At 35.1% G+C, this 17,645-nt stretch overlaps 1 protein-coding gene across 6 annotated transcripts in view; it reads right to left on the bottom strand.

The window, feature by feature from the left end:
* Positions 1–715: 715 nt before the first annotated feature.
* SLC9A2 (solute carrier family 9 member A2) overlaps positions 716–17,645 on the bottom strand; it is a 221,658-nt gene continuing 204,728 nt past the window's right edge. For all 6 annotated transcript variants that reach the window (XM_069094923.1, XM_069094918.1, XM_069094919.1 and 3 more), the window contains 4 exons: positions 12,651–12,747; positions 10,144–10,275; positions 8,552–8,642; positions 716–5,902 (listed from right to left, as the gene is read on the bottom strand). In XM_069094923.1, the coding sequence (XP_068951024.1) occupies positions 5,538–5,902; positions 8,552–8,642; positions 10,144–10,275; positions 12,651–12,747 (685 nt within the window). In that variant the 3' untranslated portion in view covers positions 716–5,537. The remainder of the gene's footprint in view (positions 5,903–8,551; positions 8,643–10,143; positions 10,276–12,650; positions 12,748–17,645) is intronic.

The following is a 17,645-nucleotide window of genomic DNA, read 5'->3' as shown; positions in this document are numbered from 1 at the left end:
AACACTGTGAGGCCACAGCTTGGGAGGCCACTAGCACGAAAGGGTGAGGAACATCTTGTCCAGGGAAGAGAACAAGCTGCCGGAAGGAACAGTAGCTCATTTGGTACCTTCTTATTTCAACTAATTATTCTTGCTATTATCTTACAAAGCTTTCTTAGCTCAGGGGTGGGGAACCTGTGGCCTCAAGACCCCATGTGGCCTCTAGGTCCTCAAGTCCAGTCCTTTGACTGAATCCAAACCTCACAAAACAAATCCCCTTAATAAAAAGATTTGTTCTGTAAAACTGGAACTCAGTCAAAGAAACACACTCCAGGACCTAGTGGTCCATATGTAGCTTCGAGGCCACAGGTTCCCCACTCCTGCCTTAGTTGAAAGAGTATAATTAATGTCCTCTAACTTTTGGAATCTGAGCAAAACCCCAATTATTCTACTCTATTTATCAATCTAGTGTATACTACCATCTCAATGATTTGAATCCTGCTATTAAAAAAAATTAAATACCCACATTAAAATAAGATACAGACCAAAATGACTTTTGGTAGAGGGAAAAGACATATTTAAAGTCAAATGATAATGTAAACACAATTTTAGGTAAAATATCAAAACTACCTTGTAGTACAAACTATCTCTGAATATATAAGTATTCATTTAGATATAAATAATTGATGTATTAATTAGAAATATTTTATTCATTAAAATAGACACTCTAACACTCTACTCTGACAATATTTTATTGTTCCAATTTGAATGACTTTATGTACTTCAAAGTTCTATCATTTAAAAAAATTCTTCGGACTTCATGAATTCATGAATTCAAACTACTGAATCCTGTAGTGTGGGTTTATTATATGTAAATGTCTTGTCAAAATGAGAAATCAGTAACAATTACAGTCATTACTTCATTGTGCCCGGAATTTGGTACAATTAAATTTAACATTTAGAATATTTTACTGCAGAAATGAAAAATCCATGAAAAAAATCAGTGAAACAAGAGCTAGTCTATTGAAGTTTCTATCAATTATAAAAAAATCAATTATTCAGAATGTCCATATTATCTACAGAATGATGATAACTTATATTCATAAAAAGGAACACAAGCCAGGTAAGATCCTGAATTATCTTCTGAATGATCAAGAAAAGATGAAATTACAATTTGTATAGTTTTATGCAAAATACATTTTATTGTGATCTACTTGTTTGAAAATTGAGCTTGTGTGTTAGATATGGTCTTTTTTTTGTTATTTTGGCCAAGACCTGTGATTTCATTAGTGCAAGGAACTCCAGGTATGGAAACTCCCTACATATAATGTATAATTGTTGTTGTTCAGTTCTTGAAGTTACATCCAATTCTTCGTGATCCCATTTGAGGTTTTCTTGGCAAGATTATGAAGTAGTTTGCCATTTCCTTCTCTAGCTCATTTTACAGAAGAGGAACCAAGGCAAACAAGGTTAAATGACTTGCCCAGGGTCACATAGCTGGTAAGTGTCTGAGGCCAGATTTGAGCTCATAAAGATTACTGTTCCTGACTTCAGGCCCAGCACTCTTTCCAAAGAGTCACTTAGCTGCCCAAAAAATGCCTATTAGCAACTTTAATTTATAGTCTTAAGAGTTTCCTGGGCCAAGGAGAAATTATTAAGTGGTCACATCACCAGTATGTCTCAGAGGCAAAGATTTGAACCTAGTTTAAGTCTGGGTTCCATTTTCTATCCATTATGCTATGCTTCCTTTCAGATAGGTATGGTAACAATCTGGTAACCCGAATACCCAATTCATTCACCATCAAAATAAGAATGTTGACCTATAATTTGTTATATATACATAGTTATGTAATACAGAATTCTTCTGATTTAAAAAAAAAGCAAAACTCCTAGGAGTGAAAGAAGGAAAATAAATGATCTCAAACAACTAATTAACAAATCAATAAACCTTATGGACGTTTAATTCCATAATGTTAAATAATCAGTTTGAATGAATAAATTGCCCAGATATCTTGCAGACAAAGTCTGAAGTAATTTGGAAACTAAGGTTCAATACTAAGCAAAGTGAACTATTTAACATCCCAGTGAATATCCAGCTTTCCTTGGTAATGAGATGAAGACTAATAAGAGGTTAGAAACTGAGTTAGGAGAGAAAAAAAACCCAACAACATATTATAGGAATAAAACAAACAAACAGGATAGGAAATCTGGTATAATCTGTGATTCATTCTTGCTTATAATGATAGGTAGAGGTCATGCTAATTCCATCCAAACCTTGGCTGACAATGTCAACTTGCATTTCCACTTATTGAATAAAGAAAACTTTTTAATAATTCCTTACAGAATATAGACAAACTTAATTTTCCAATCAACAAAAACATTGTGATTTTTACATTTGCTATTGAAATGCCAATTTCAATATAAACATAACTTGGGTAGTGCAACAAATGCAAAATGTGCTTAAGTATTTAATAAATTAATATGATTCTATACATTTTATTCAAGATTTTTAAAATATAAATTAACAATACCCCACCCTCACCCAGATACTATTATCCAATCTCATTGCAAAGCATAATCTAAGCTAAAAAAGTCATCCCAGACAGCTGGGTGGAATCCCGCTTTCACCAAAGGCTGACCAATATACAAAATACACAAATCTGCAAGATCTAAAGAAAGCCATCTCAATGTGGCATCTTTGAATGAATTGTCCCAAAAAAACCGAAAACCTAATTTATACCTGTTTTCATTCAGAAAATACCTCAGAATGAGCCCTCTGCATGATATGAGAAGAAAGGCCTGTATTCAATACAAGTTAACTTCTATTAGAACAACCTCCAAAGAATAGTCAAATTTTGTTGACGTTGTTGTACTAAAATTTTGTTGTTAAATAATGCTTGAAATATATGAGCCATTAGCTGAGATCTGGCAATCTTTTCGTTATGCAGATATTCTGTTATAATAATAGTTGTTTAAAGGTAGGCATTGTAGTAAGATTCTTTGCCTTCTACATTACCTAGAATTCCCATATGATCACAAAATATAATGATTGCTATCACAATACCTGATGATAGGAAAAAAGAGGCAAGCTTAGATAATTCCCTCTTAATAGCTTTGTTTCAAAGGGGGAAAAAGTAATATTAATAAGTAATATTAATTTAATTCAATTAAATAGATATTTACTATGTGCAAGGCACTGATTTTTTTTTCAAATTACAGATTAAGACACCTGACACTTGTCCTTTCTTTGTAAAAATAAATTTACAAATGACATGCAAGTTTATAATATGAATATTCTTAAGTAAAAGTTGATTTTTTTGTCTATTTGCTTAAGAAGTAACAAATGAGTTATAAAGACTTCCCTGTTCCCTCCTTGTAATCTTAGCTGAAAATTGTGAAGTCAAAAAACATGGGAAAATAATAAAGTCATTTTTCCTTTCTCCTTTTTCTATATATTTTAAATTATGGCTTCATCTATACAAATCTGAAAACCATAACTTATTCCTGGCTTCGTTAAAAACATATTACCTATCTCTTAAACTCAATTATGTGCCTTCATCGAAAATCTATAAACCACATCTATTTTTTCTTTTTACAAAAAAAAAATAAAAGAAAACTATAAATAGCTATTCTATGTTTAAAGTTCTGGTGGGATTTTCTTATTCATGTTGGTTTTTGGTAGATTTTTTTTTAGTTTTTGTTTTTGGCACTAAGCCCAAAGTCTAAGCAGTTTAAAAACTGTTTTTTTCTTCTTCATATAACCTGAGTATCTACTAAGTATCTCTAGAGGTTCTGAAAACAAAGTGTGGTCCTGACAGATGTGTTTGTTCTGGGATGGTCTCATTACCTCCAGGCCTATACCCAAGAGGTTCAGGATCAAGGGCATGAGAAGCAACGAAGGCTTCCATAAGCAAATTAAAGATGAAAATCTCTGCTTGAACCTTCTAATTACTCAATTAAACCATACCCATTTCACATCTTTTTTTTCAATAACACAAGTCAGGTCTTTGTAGCCCTTTCAAGTATTTACCTTTGTGAAATCTGGGGAGTCTTGTCAGAATTTCAATCTTACATGTGGACATAATTAGTCTAAATCTTAATACCAATCAAGTTTTAAAAGAGAATGTATTATTTAGCAAAAAGGAAAGGCCAAGACAAAGGCCAAGACAGGGAATAATGAATCAAATAGCAATTAGATATATTTAAATTTCACAGATACTGAAATTTATGCAACACCTTAGATTACTCATACATCTAGGATTCAATTTAGATGGGAAAATGTTGAATTATAAATGTATTTGCTTTAGATGTAACCATCTCTAAGCTAGTAGTTTTTGTTTTTGTTTGGTTTTAAAGTTAAGTAGAGCAGATTATTTTGAATTCTCATGTGAAAATGTCTCCTGGGTAAAAAAAAAAAATCTACAAGTAACAATGATTCTCATTGTTATAAAATTTTGGAGCATAGTATACCTACCGCCTGTCATCCTTCTCATCTTGAAGGTAATGACCTGGATTCATTGTCCTAAAGTCCCTGAAAGGGAAATTCTACCTGAAGTGGTGATAGTGGGTAGGCACGGATCCAGGACTGCCTGCATCCCCCCCTAATATTGCACAGCATAAGTTATCAACCGATACAATGTAAACACATGGGACTCTGAGATGCCCTATCATCCCCCCACACTGCTTAGAAGTGGTGTGGATGGAACTTCATAGTCAGGTAAGTCTGCAACCCACCATGTGCCAATTCTCGCCTATACTGCCCAGTAAGTCCGTTTGCACCAGGTAAACAAGAAGTGGAGATTCAATTTTCACATCACAGCCAAACACAGGATAGAGACGAACAAACTGAAAAATAGTTGCTTCTCATTAATATGCGGGGGTGGGGTCACATGGTCCTAAGGCCACCTCATGACAGCCAGGGCACTTTGTCCATATAGCTTATCCAATGATTTTCCTGATTGAGATGTGGATGCTGCAGTTGAACACTCTGTTCTGAAAAATACTTTGTTGCCCCATTGCAGTATGGGAAACTCCCCCAACCTCTGCTGACAGACTTGTCATCCTTCAAAAACAGCCCCATATTGTTCTGCTTGATTTTTCAAGAAAAATGTTCTATGTATTTTTTTAAAATTAGGGGTGCTATTCATTTTGACATGGGTTATAGATAAAAAGAAAATTAAATAAATAAAAGCTCAAATGAGGCAAAGATATATGCGTTTTCACCATCAATGGTGTTTGCTAAAAATATTTTAGTTCTGTTATTCAATTCCAGAACCATTAAAGGCACACTTTTATTTTTTCAAGCTTGGAAAGAATGCAATTGCTAGAAGCTAATCATAAAAGATGCTTTATGTTTTTTTTTTCTTTGCTTTGTTTGTTTTCCTCCTGCTGGGCTTTTCATTTCATCCCATTAAATCGACGGCTTGGCCCTGCCTCGCACAGAAAATATTTAGATCCGTAGTGAGTTTAAAATGGATTCAATTGTTTTGTCAGATTTCAGGATAATAAGCTACAGATGTGTTAGGCGAGTTACCACAGTCCTGTTTTGGCTGTTTCCACTAAGGTTTATCACTTCCATATCTGTGTTTCTGGTTTCCAGGCTCTGAGGCCCGCCTGACTAGCCTGGGGGGAGGCACTGGTCTTTTGCCTTCAGTCAAACCTTCTTTCACAGTGCCAAATTTGGCTTTAGAGAGCAAAGGCTGCCGGAGCACACCTGCTGTCTGTGCTGGGACTGCTGAGCTGGGGGGAGCTGAGGTGATGGAGGGCTGCCCTCTGCTGGCATCTCCATGCACTTCATTTCTCCATTCCATGCGGTATTGCTGATGGGCCTTCTGATGCTGGTCCATTAAAAATCGCCTTGCCCTTGGTTGCAAATTGAGCACCGTGGTCCCAGTATCTGGATCAGAGTCGCTGCTATTGCCATCTATCATGGGAGCAAAGGAAGGAAAGTCAGCCTTGGATGCAAGACTCACAAAGAACTTGATCGGCATACCATGGCACAAGAGTCTTACTGATCCCTGGACTTTCACAATAGCTAGCATTTATATAGAACTTTAAGGTGCAAAATGCTTTATATGTATGACATTATTTGATCCTCATAAGAACCCCATGAGGCAGGTTCTATTATTATCCCTATTTTTCATATGAGGAAACTGAGGCTGAGAGAATTTATATGATTTGTCCAGGGTCACACAACTAGTAAGAGTTTGGAGAAGGATTTGAATTAGGGTTTTTCAGGTTCAGTCTGCTGCACCACCTACTTACTTGACATTCTTAAGTTCATGTGGTTTTATCTGCTTGCCTATACAGGTCAAATAGGGATACTAAGTCTCAGGAGATTCATACACACACGTGTGTGTGTCTGTATACATACACCGCATATCTGCAGCTGTTTATATACATACGTGTGTAAGCACGCATGTATGGTGAGCAAATGTCTATCTAGGCACACACATGCACATGTGTGTATGCATATCCACCTATACAGACACACATGTACAGATATGCACATATGCACGCATGTATGTGTATTGTGTGTATGTATGTGCAAGCATGTGCATTTGTATCCTGTCCCCCAAGAAGCCCCAAACTCAAATTCTAATATCAACTTTTTTGCTGGATAGTTTGCATGTGCATAAAAATATACATGCAAATACATATGTATGTGTTTGTTTGCACATACACAAACTAACCAACAATAAAATGGATCTCAGAATTTGATTTGGGGGCATCTTGGGAGATAAAAGAACAAGTGCCAATAGACTTATCACGAACAATGGTAAAGAAATGTGGATAAAAGAGAATTATAAATACAATCACTATAGAGATAGCAAGTCACCATCTATAGCTACATGTCAAGATTTCTACAGGGAATAACATATCTCATAATTATTTTCACTTGCAAAATTAATAGGATGATATGATCAATTTTTCTTAAACTGAAGGTATGGGGAGAATTCTTTGGGAAATACAAAGAGAGACTGTAAAGTTCCAAACAGCCACTAGATGGTGGCCTCTATATCTCAGACTTTCATAGCATTGATTTGTCCATTTTCCTGGATGGTGGCATAGAGGATAATTCACTATATTTGGAGTCAGGAAAACCTGACTTCTCTTGCCTCAGGTCCTTGTATGATCTCAAGCAATTCAGTATCCTCATCATTCAAAATTTGCCAATATGCACCAGGCATTGTATTAAGGCTAAGAATTTTTTTTTAAAGCCAAAAAAAGAAAATCTTCTCTCAAGGAGCTCACAGTCTAATGAGGAGGAGAACATGCAAACAATTATGTACAAATAAGATACATACAAGATAAACTGGTGATAATCAAGAGAGGGAAGGCATCTTTAAAATGGGGATACCACCTGCCTCACAGAGTTATTGCAAGGATCAAATGAGACAGTACATGCATAACCTCAGAGTGCTATATGAATGCTGACTATTGTTATTTTCCTGATTCCTGTAACTGGATTTCTTTCCTTGATCGTCTCTCTTAGTATTTCTAGTCTTCAGATAAACAAAGGGAGTGGTTTACCATCCCTCTCCACTTTTCAACAGCGTGGGGATCCTGTCCCACTTCTTTGGAGCAGGAAGGGTTGTCTTTGGGTGAGCTGCATCTATTCGCAATATCATCCATCTACAAAGTGAGAGAAACCTATTGGTTCATATTGAACAAATATCCCAGGTTGTAAGATACACCATTGGCTTCCTTAAAACTATGCTAGTTTATCAGAATAATTGTTAAGATGATAAATATTTACACTTTTGCAAATTTTACACATTCATTAGATTTTCATTAACTAAAAGAAAGTAGTGTTTTCCACCATCTTATTAATGGGATCTTTGTGGAGATTAACTTAGTTAATCATTTGTAGACTGTATTGTGATAATCATATTAATATATAGCAGTAATTGTGAATTTATGAAATGTTTAATTTATGAACCAATAGGCAGACTTGATGTAAGAAGAAAACATAAACGAACTTTCTAACAATTAGAACTATCCAGAATGCCTCTGGAGGTAGTGGGATTCCTTCTCTTGGGAAGCCTTCAAACAAAGTTTGGATGACCAATTATCAGTTACTTTGTAGAACCTCAAGCCTTGATGACAACTAGGGCATGGGCACATTCCAAGCATAGAGGCAAACTGTATAAAGACAAGAAGCTGGGAGATATTAGACCTTTTCTAGATGTTCCTGGGTATAAGGTCTTCCTGACTCTTGAATTTACTTTACATATACCTGTATATATTTGGATTTCTTTATCTGGGTACAGATGTATCTCTCCCAGCAGAATACAAGACCTTAAGGGCAGGATTTATTTATTTGTTCATTTTTCTGTATCTCCAGCATCTACAGTGACAAAGTAGGAGCTTAATAAATACCTGTTGAATCAAACTAAAGAGGAGAAAACTTCCCCCCCTCCCCAGGTATGGAATAAATTAAATGGCCACTGATATCCCTTCCAATTCCAGAATTCCATCATCCTGTGAACCTTACTGAAAAATGACAATTTTGGGTGTTTCTCTCTTAATGATAATAGTAACTGAATTAATTTCTGTATGTATTCATTACCTGCATTAGATGCATTGTGCCTCCTTTTTAACATCTCTGGAAGTTTAGTGTTCTTAGGTAGTGACAAATAACGGGATGTTGAAGTAGATGCCTGCATATATATTTGAAAAAAAACATTAAAAACCCCACCTTATTTTGTATATAATTGCATTTTTCAGAGCTTAAGAATGTATAATTCCACTCTAAAAGTTGAATCAGTGTTCAAAATTCAAGTTATAGTTCTTAAACCTAAAACCACATGTTTCTTTAATATTACAAGAATAATTGTATTTGAAATATTTGATCATCACCCAAGATAAAATGGAGATTAGCACTAAAAAGTTGTGAAATCATGAGATAATAAAAAATTATCTGTACATGTATGTATCTGTGCACATTTGTATAAGCAGTAAATGCCCTACATTTTCTTAAAGAAAAGCAACTAAAGAATTTGATAAACAAAAATTACAAATACAATTGTTGTTTTTTAAGAATGTATATAAAATGTATAATAGGTATCATATTGCTTGCCTTCCCAGTGGGAGGTGGGAGGAAGAGGGAGAGAAATTGGAACTCAAAATTTAAAAATGAATGTTAAAAAAAAGTGTGTACAACTGGAAGGAAAGTTAAAAAAAAAGAAATGCTTTAGCTCTATAAAAGCTCAGCTTTGATGGTTTCATGAGAGTGATGGTATAATGTTTTTGTTATTGTTGTTTTGTTTTGGAACTATGATTTCATCATTGTTAGTAATTCCCAGTGAGAAAACTCCATCTACTAATGCCGATCAAGAACTGTTCTGCAACTTAAAAGTCTTAAGAGAGTTGTCGACAATCAGAGCATTACTGTAGCAAAATAATTCAGATTGCAAATACCAAAACCGTTAGTTTCTTTTACATTTTTAGTAATTGTTCCGGAATTCCAGAATGTATTTATTTTGATTAGATCCACTGGGCTATACTTTTAACTTCAAAAGAATTTCTCATATATCTTATTATGAATACAACTGCAATTTTTTATTTTAATTTTTAAAAAAAATGTTTTTATTCATCATTGAACTTTGAATACCTATTTTACTGGTTCCTATTTGCATATGTTGATTCCATTATAATTTTTACATAGTATTTTATTTTTTCCAATTACATGTAATGACAAATTTTAACATTGGTTTCAAAAAAAAAACTGTTACAAATTTCCTCCCTCCCTCCTCACCTTACCCCTCTCTAAGAGGATAAATAATTTGATACAGGTTATATATGTGCAATCATGTAAAATGTATTTCCATATTAGTCATGTTGGGAAATAAGTTTCTTCTCATTTAAAAAAAAAGATTATGTTCACAACCACTCTACTGTCTAGCTTCACATAGGACATTATAAACAATCAGATAAAATGATAACTAAGTAATTCCCTTAATTTTAAAGAGGCTTTCCTTGTCAGAAATACATGAAAAAACTAAAGGTGAAAGTTGCCCAAGTCTTATTATGCTCATGAATTAGCAAAGTTTATAATATACAATGAGAGTTTGTTTTTCAGTCACCGCCAGCCAAAGCTTTCTTTAAAGTTCTGGGCTCAGATGATTTCAGGATTAGCTAGAAAGATACAAGTTAAGTTACCCGTCTATCCCAGTTCAAGCTGTTGTCTTTCCTTATGCTTTCTCTCAAGCTATGCCGACGTCGGATCAAAATCTCTTTGGCTTGCCTTTCACTTGTATCTGTGGTCAGGTTGTGTCTATTATAGGACAGAGTCTGAAAGGGAAACAAATCAGGGATCTTTAACAAAATTGTGACTGATTAGTCCTGAAAAAAGTTAAAATTACATCACATATATCTACGGCTTTTAAAGTCCATTGAACATTTGAAGTCTTAATGAAACAAAGGATATTTTTAAAATATCCATGCATATTTATAGTTAATTTTTTTATAAGTTGGTCTTCTTTTTGATGAACTAATTACTTTTGCAAATGAAAGGAGAAACTGGTTGAATAAAGACAAATCTTCCTACCTTAGGTAAACACATTCTATTCAAGAAACAATGGAGAGTATATGTTATATAGATTGAGGCAGGAAAAATATTTTTATTTCCAGAAACTCAAATGCATATTTGAATATATGATAGACAGTAAAAAAAAAAACCTGTACCATTTTAGCCACAGGGGGGTGCCATGGTCTTTTGATCAAATCCCCTACTCAGCTATTTCAGGGCCTGTTGTCAACTTCTATAAAATAAATTCCTATCACAACTACCTCCAATTAGAATGAAAAAATCAAAAGGGTGCTAAAATGGGGCTTTTAAAAAACATTCAACATATGTAAAATGCTCATAATTAAAAGCTGTTAGAACTATATAAAGACAGGAGTTTCCTAAAATGAATTAAGATGACTGATGATTTTCATTTCTTCAGATATAAAGGATCTAACAGGATCATTGATTTTGAATTGGAAGGGATCTTTGAGACCATCTGGTCCCTAATTTTACAGTTGAAGAAACTGAGGCCAGGAGAGGCTAACCTAACTGACTTGCCCTGAGTCACACAGGTAATAAGTATAAGAGCCAGGATTTGACCTCAGTTTCTCTGACTCCAAATTCAGTATTCTTTCTACTGTGCCATGGGAGAGAGAGCGAGAAGATGCATCGAAGCATAAGTGGACATGATGAGTGTGGTGGGCTCACACCACTCTACTCCTATATACTTATTGAGCAGGAACTATCTTTTGCTTTTTTTTTATTCCCAACATTCAACATAGTGCCTGGCACATAGCAAGTGCTTAACAAATGTCTACTGATTGTTTTCTATGTATGTATATTTTCCTTTCTTTCGATTTGTAAACTCTTTTAAATCAAAGACTGTGTCATTTTTTCCTTGTAACCCTAATGCCTAACATAATATTTTTTTCACATTGTAAGAGCCAATGAATAAGTAAATGTTACTTTAATTAAACAGAATTAAGTGATAACGTAGGAACAGATTGCAGGGAGCCCTAAAAAGCCAGGCAAAGGAATTGTAGACTTCATATAGACAACCATTGTAGATTTTTAACAACAGGGTGACATGAAGAAAGTGGAATTCAGAAATATTTGTCTGACAGCTTCATTAGAGGTGATAATAATAAAAGTAAAAACATCAATAATAATAAGTGTAGCTGATATTTATATCATTCTTTACAATCTCGTGCATCAGAATGCCTCACTTTTGTATTTGTATCACTGATGTCTAGGACAGTGTAATGGCGGGGTGGGTGGGTAGGAGTGGTGATGGTGGTAAATAACAGGTCCCTGTTTGCTTTGGTTTGCCCAAAGTCATGTTGTAGAAAAGAGTAGGGAAGTGGCCATGAACCCATATAGAGTTTTACTATGTTATACAAAAGCACTGAGTTTTTTAAGAGTTGAGCCATGCTACTTGGAAGTTGCCAGGGCTCAAGCTCAGTGGTGGTCTTTGGGGTATGCTCTGGCCTGAGAAGACAGGGAAGCCTACTATTTACCATCCCTTTTTTCTTTATTGAATATACTTAATAAATGCTTGTTAATTGATTTTAGGGTTTAAAACGTGAGATATACATATATACATACACAATATACATATGTGTATATATGTTCATACATACATATATTTACATATATGTTCACATACACACATATTGATCCTCACTACCCTATGACGGCAGGTATTACATGTATAATTAAACTCATTTTTACAGAAGAGGAAACTGAGACTTAGAGTGAGTGAATTACTTCCCCAAGGGATTACACCTAAGAAGTGATCCTGGTAAATGGAAAGACATAGGAGGCTATCAAAATGCCTAAGGCATATTTGCCAACAAACCAGGGCAGGAAAGGGCAGTGGAATCACAGGAGAAGGGTTGGATGTGGGAGTTGTTTTGAAGGGAGAACTGATGGAACTTTGAGACTGAATAAAATATACAGGAAAAAAGCAAAGTATGACTTCAAAGTTCTGAGACTGGAGACATGAGAAAACTGCCTGGCTGAGGGGAATACTGATGAACTGAGCACAGGCCATGATGAATTTGAGGTGATGGCAGGATACCCAGTTAGAGCCCAACTACATTGATTTTTTTTCATTCAAAGATGTGAGATATTTTGGTAAATATATCAAAATTCTTACACGCTGTCGTATTTGATAGAGATTCCTTGACAATATTTGTCGTATCTCATCCATTTCACCAGGGGTCAGCTTTCTTATTTTTTCCTCACGATAATCACTGTAAAGGTTTGGAAAAAATAAATTTTTAACATTTGATAAATATTGGAATGATAGATTCTCATCTTCAGAGTGATGATGACCTTCTCAAAAATAAAAAGCCCAACCCAAAACAATCTTATGAAAAGAGAGTACTTCAAGAACTATTTAATTAAAAAATCCAAAAATGGTATAAGGGTTTAGAAAAAGCACTAGATTTGGAGTCAGAGATTTGGGTTTAAATCCCTTCTTGCTCCTTACTTACTGTGTGAATTTAGACAAATTACTTCACCTCTCTATAACTTAGCCTCATCATTTGTAAAATGAAGAAACTGAACTAGATATCTTAAAGCATACTGTAGTTTTTCTAATCAAATTGGTTATACCTATAGAATGTGAAGACAAAGTCCACAGGTACGGCCTCCTGGAAAAGAGACCTACCTCGATACAAAATGAATGGGATGGGTCACATTGAGAAGTAACCCACTCTATGAGAAGACAAGCAAGGTTGATGAAATTTGAGTCTCTTCCAAATTCAATCAAGTAGGCTGTAATATTGTCTCAAAGGATTGCAATATGTCTCAAAACTTATTAAGGAAGGAATTTTAAAAAATTAATAATTTTAAAATCGTAACATATTCAATTGTATTTTAACATGTTCAAGGTACGACTGATATAACGAAAGGATAATGAGTGGTCTGCATCACTCAGAACAAGGAAGGTTTAAGATTTAGAGTTTATCAGTCTTCATATAATACTCTCCAAGGAAAAAGGTGTTTATAATTCAGCTAACATTTACTAAGCACCTTTTGTGTGTGCCAAGGCGTGCTTGGTACATGATGAAATAGAAAGCTTAGAAAGATCATTCTGCCCCTGTAGAGCTTATGATCTAGTACATATACAAATAATATAACATAAAATAATAAACAGAAAGTACATAACTGAGGTACAAACAAAGCTTATGTCCAAGGGAAAAAAATCATTAATGACTGAGTAGATAAAGTGATAACAACTTTGTATAAAAATTAAAGTTGTATAATATATCTTAATCAAATGTATAGCTAAGGAAACTGAGGTTCAAAAAAGTTATATGACTTACCCAAGGTCATACAGAGAGCAAAGTGTTAGAGCCAGGACTCAATACCAGGCCTCCTGGTCAAGGGTTCTTCCTATTCTGACATATTATCTCTGTTTTTAGTATTGTATTGTTTTGCTTTTTAATTATAGCTCTGGAAAAGGCCATAAAGGTCATCTAACCCAACATCCTCTTTTTCTATGTTGGAAAATGGAATGCCAAAGAGGTCATATCTTTAACTAAAGAAGCCTTCATAGTAGCATTTCAATTGGGCTGTACAATATTAATAGGAATTAAACTGACCAGAAGGAAAAAGGGTTAAGGAAAGTAGCCACATGTTGAGCAAAGGTATAGCAGTGAGAAGGCCCAGGGTAGGTTTAAGGGATAAATGGGATTCAGGTTAGTGGGAATATAAAGTAAGTGAAACTGAGTAATGTAAGATAAACTTAGAAAGATAGGGTGCTAGAGAGTATTGTTCAGTCTAAGTAAGCTTTTCCCCATCATGTCGATTGACTAGAATACATATCCAGCACTGCCTTCTGATATCCACATGAAAAGCTCCAGACAAGTGTGCCTCTGGGCAAGAGAAGCAGCCCTAGAGTTCTCCTCTCCCCTCAAAAGAAGAAAGATCTTTCCTTGGAAGAAACTCAGATGACACTAGAACCTGTAGAAGAAAGAGGCAAGTCTCAGAAAGCTGAGGTCTTAAACCAGTTAGCTTAGAAGCGATAAAATGAGAAAGAAATACCTTGGAAAACAATCATAAAAAACAATAGCCAGTGAAATGGCAGAAGAAAAATTGACCTAAAAAATGAAAAAGATCACAGAGACCCAAAACACACAAATGGCTGCTAGGGCCAAGTGCTTGTCAGAGAAATGCAAGCATATTTCAAAAATATGAAAGAACAAAGAATCCAAAAACTATATTGATGATGAAAGGAAAACTCATTTAGTCTGAGAACTTTCTCCTATATTTCCCCTTTCTAAGTATCCAAAGACTACACAAGCCAGTGTCATTTTAATCTTTTCCCTCCTAAAAATATATTTTTTTAAACTGCTGTAGGAATATATAGGTAAATCCAAACTGTACAAATATAGTCTTGGGAGGCAAATGGAGAAATTACAAGTGTTTCATTCTTTCTCTAAAAGAAAAAAAGAAAGAGAACAGAAGGCAAGGGAATAAATATAAGTGCTGCCAAATTGTAAGGGGCCTTGGATGCTTGTAAAAAAGTTTGAACTTTCTCCAGTAAAAACAAGAAACAACTAAAATCTTGGAGCACAGTGGCAATAAAATCAAATCTATACAAAAGGAAGTCTGACAGTAACGTAAAGGATGTGTTGAAGAAGTGAAACAGTGAAGAAGGCCAACAAGGAGGCTATTGTAGGACCAGACCTATGGTAATGAAAGTCAATGGGGTTGTGGGCAGGGGTGACAATGGCACTGGAGAGGAGCAAACAGACCCCCAATGATAGAAAGGAAAGGCATCGGTGACTAATATTGTATGAGAGTTGGGGAAAAGCATGATTACCTTCATGATTCAAGATCTGAACAAAGGAAACTAGGTGAATGGTGATGCCGCTGACAGAGATACTCAACTAAGAGGACAAACCAGTTTGGAAAGAAAGATACTAGGTTTCACATAGAAAACATGGAGTATGCGGTGCTGGTAGGGCTTTGAGCTCTGGTTATATAGACTTTAGAAGAAAGGTGATAGTCTCTTAAGTAGAACTGAAGACATGGAGTGAGATGGGGTGGGGGAGGGAAGAGAAAGGGAGAAGAAAAGAGGAGAGGAGAAGAGAAGCAATGACAGAATAAGAGCTATAATTTTGTTGCATAAACCTCCAATATTATTTCCCTTTAGAAATTATTATGATACTTTGAAGAAAGTGATAACATTAACTTCATTCAAAATAGCCATAGTAGCCACAAGAATTAAAAAAAATCAACCCTTTAAATAGTTGTAGTATTATTTTCCGACCATACCAAAAGTTAAAAACAAAGAGTTGTTAATAAGAGAAAGGACTTTCAAAACGATCCAGTTACATCATGTGCATTGTTAAATATTTTGTTTTTGCTTTGAGTGTATTTTTTTGCAAATAAAAACTAAAATGTAACAAATTTATACTTTTTTGAAGAAAAAAACTTTACCAATGGACTAATGATGGTTTGTTAAAAGAGAACCAGGAACATGTGGTGTCCCTAAATCCAGGAGAGAAGGAAAATACCAAAGGAGAGGGTGACTGATGTCAGAAAGTAAGAGAGTCACTGTGTTCTAGTGTTGAGTGCTGATAAGAGTCTGAGTATATGCATGGGAACAAATCCCAGCTCCTGCATTTACTGGCTATAAAATCCTGGTCAATTTGCTTAACTTCTCTAAGCTTTATTTACCCTGTCAATAAAATGGGTAAAATAAAGCTTGCATAGCCTACCATTAGGGAGCTGTCATAAGAAAAGTATTTCGTCAACTTTAATATATTATATACATGCGAGTTCAATAAAAGAAAAAAAAGCTTTTAATGAATCTGCCTGATTAATTGCCAGATGCTATATTTTAGAATTTATATCCATGGATACCTTTGGAATAATGTGGAATCCTTGACTAATTCGCACTCTGAGGAGGTATCTACTTTCTCTCCTTTTACTATACAAGTAAATTCTGATTAAAGTAGATGTTAAGCCAAGGATCAGTGGGAAAAATAACAGAAGACTGTGGCTTTATGTGGTGAGCAAAGCAGGGGGAACTGGCTTGGTGGCCTAGAAGGCAGCATGTGGAAGGAGAAGTAACCTCAACCCCTACATGCTGACCTTGCACTTTAATTGTATTAACATAACTCCTTTTCACCTGACCCTTGAGTCAGCATAGTTCTAGCTATTTCTTCTCAAAATAATAGAATACCCAAAGTGCAGAAACAGGAGGAATGGATCAACTCAATTTGTCATACAGTAGCTATAATTGGAGGCAGTGTAGTTCAGTGACTGTTGAGTCAGAGGTTTCTGGTGGTGGTGTTTAGTCATTTTTCAGTCGTGTCTGACTCTATGTCCCATTTTAGGATTTTCTTGGCAAAGATACTGGAGTGGTTTGCCATTTTTGTCTCCAGCTCATTTTACAGATGAGGAAACTGAGGCAAACAGGGTAAAGTGACTTGCCCAGGGTCACACAGGAAGTATCTGAAGCTAGATTTGAACTCATATCTTCCTGACTTTAGGCCAAATACTTTGTCCATTATTCCACCTACCTACCTGTCTGGAGTCAGAGGAATTTGATTAAAATCTTGCCTCTGGTGCTTATTCTCTGTGTGATCCTGGGAAAGCCATTTAAGGTACCCGGACCTCAGTTTCCCCATCTTTATGATAAAGCCATCGGACTAGAAGGTCTCTGAGACTCCTTCCAATTTTAGATTCTATAAATTCTGCCTATATGACTAGTGTAGGCAGCCGTCTGCTCTGGAAATAGTAAAGAACAGGGATTAAAACTATGATTTTTTTTTTTTTGGTATAGGGAACTCCCAGATGAGAAATTAACTATCAATGCCAATCAGCACCTTCTCTATAACTTAGAGTCTTAGAGTTGCCAAGAACACTACAAGACTAAGTGATTTGCCACAGGTCACAGAGCCAATATGCGCAAAGAGAGGCACACTAGGTTTTCCTAGATGAGAGGCTTTTTTTCTATCCACTACACCATGTTGCACGTCACCCTGGAACAAAGAACTCATAATTTTTTGGTGACCAAATTACTCCTGCTTTCTATATAAAATCAGTTTCTCTCTACCCATCCATCTATCTAGGTGCTTTATTTCAAATATATATATATATATATATATATATATATATATATATATATATA

The sequence above is a fragment of the Petaurus breviceps genome, unplaced genomic scaffold, assembly GCF_028583685.1.
Source record: "Petaurus breviceps papuanus isolate PSGF00001 unplaced genomic scaffold, PetGlider_PUasm1.0 223, whole genome shotgun sequence".
NCBI lineage: Eukaryota > Metazoa > Chordata > Mammalia > Diprotodontia > Petauridae > Petaurus > Petaurus breviceps.
The sequence above is the reverse complement of the archived record's forward strand: the minus strand, read 5'-3'. Positions and strand labels throughout refer to the sequence as shown.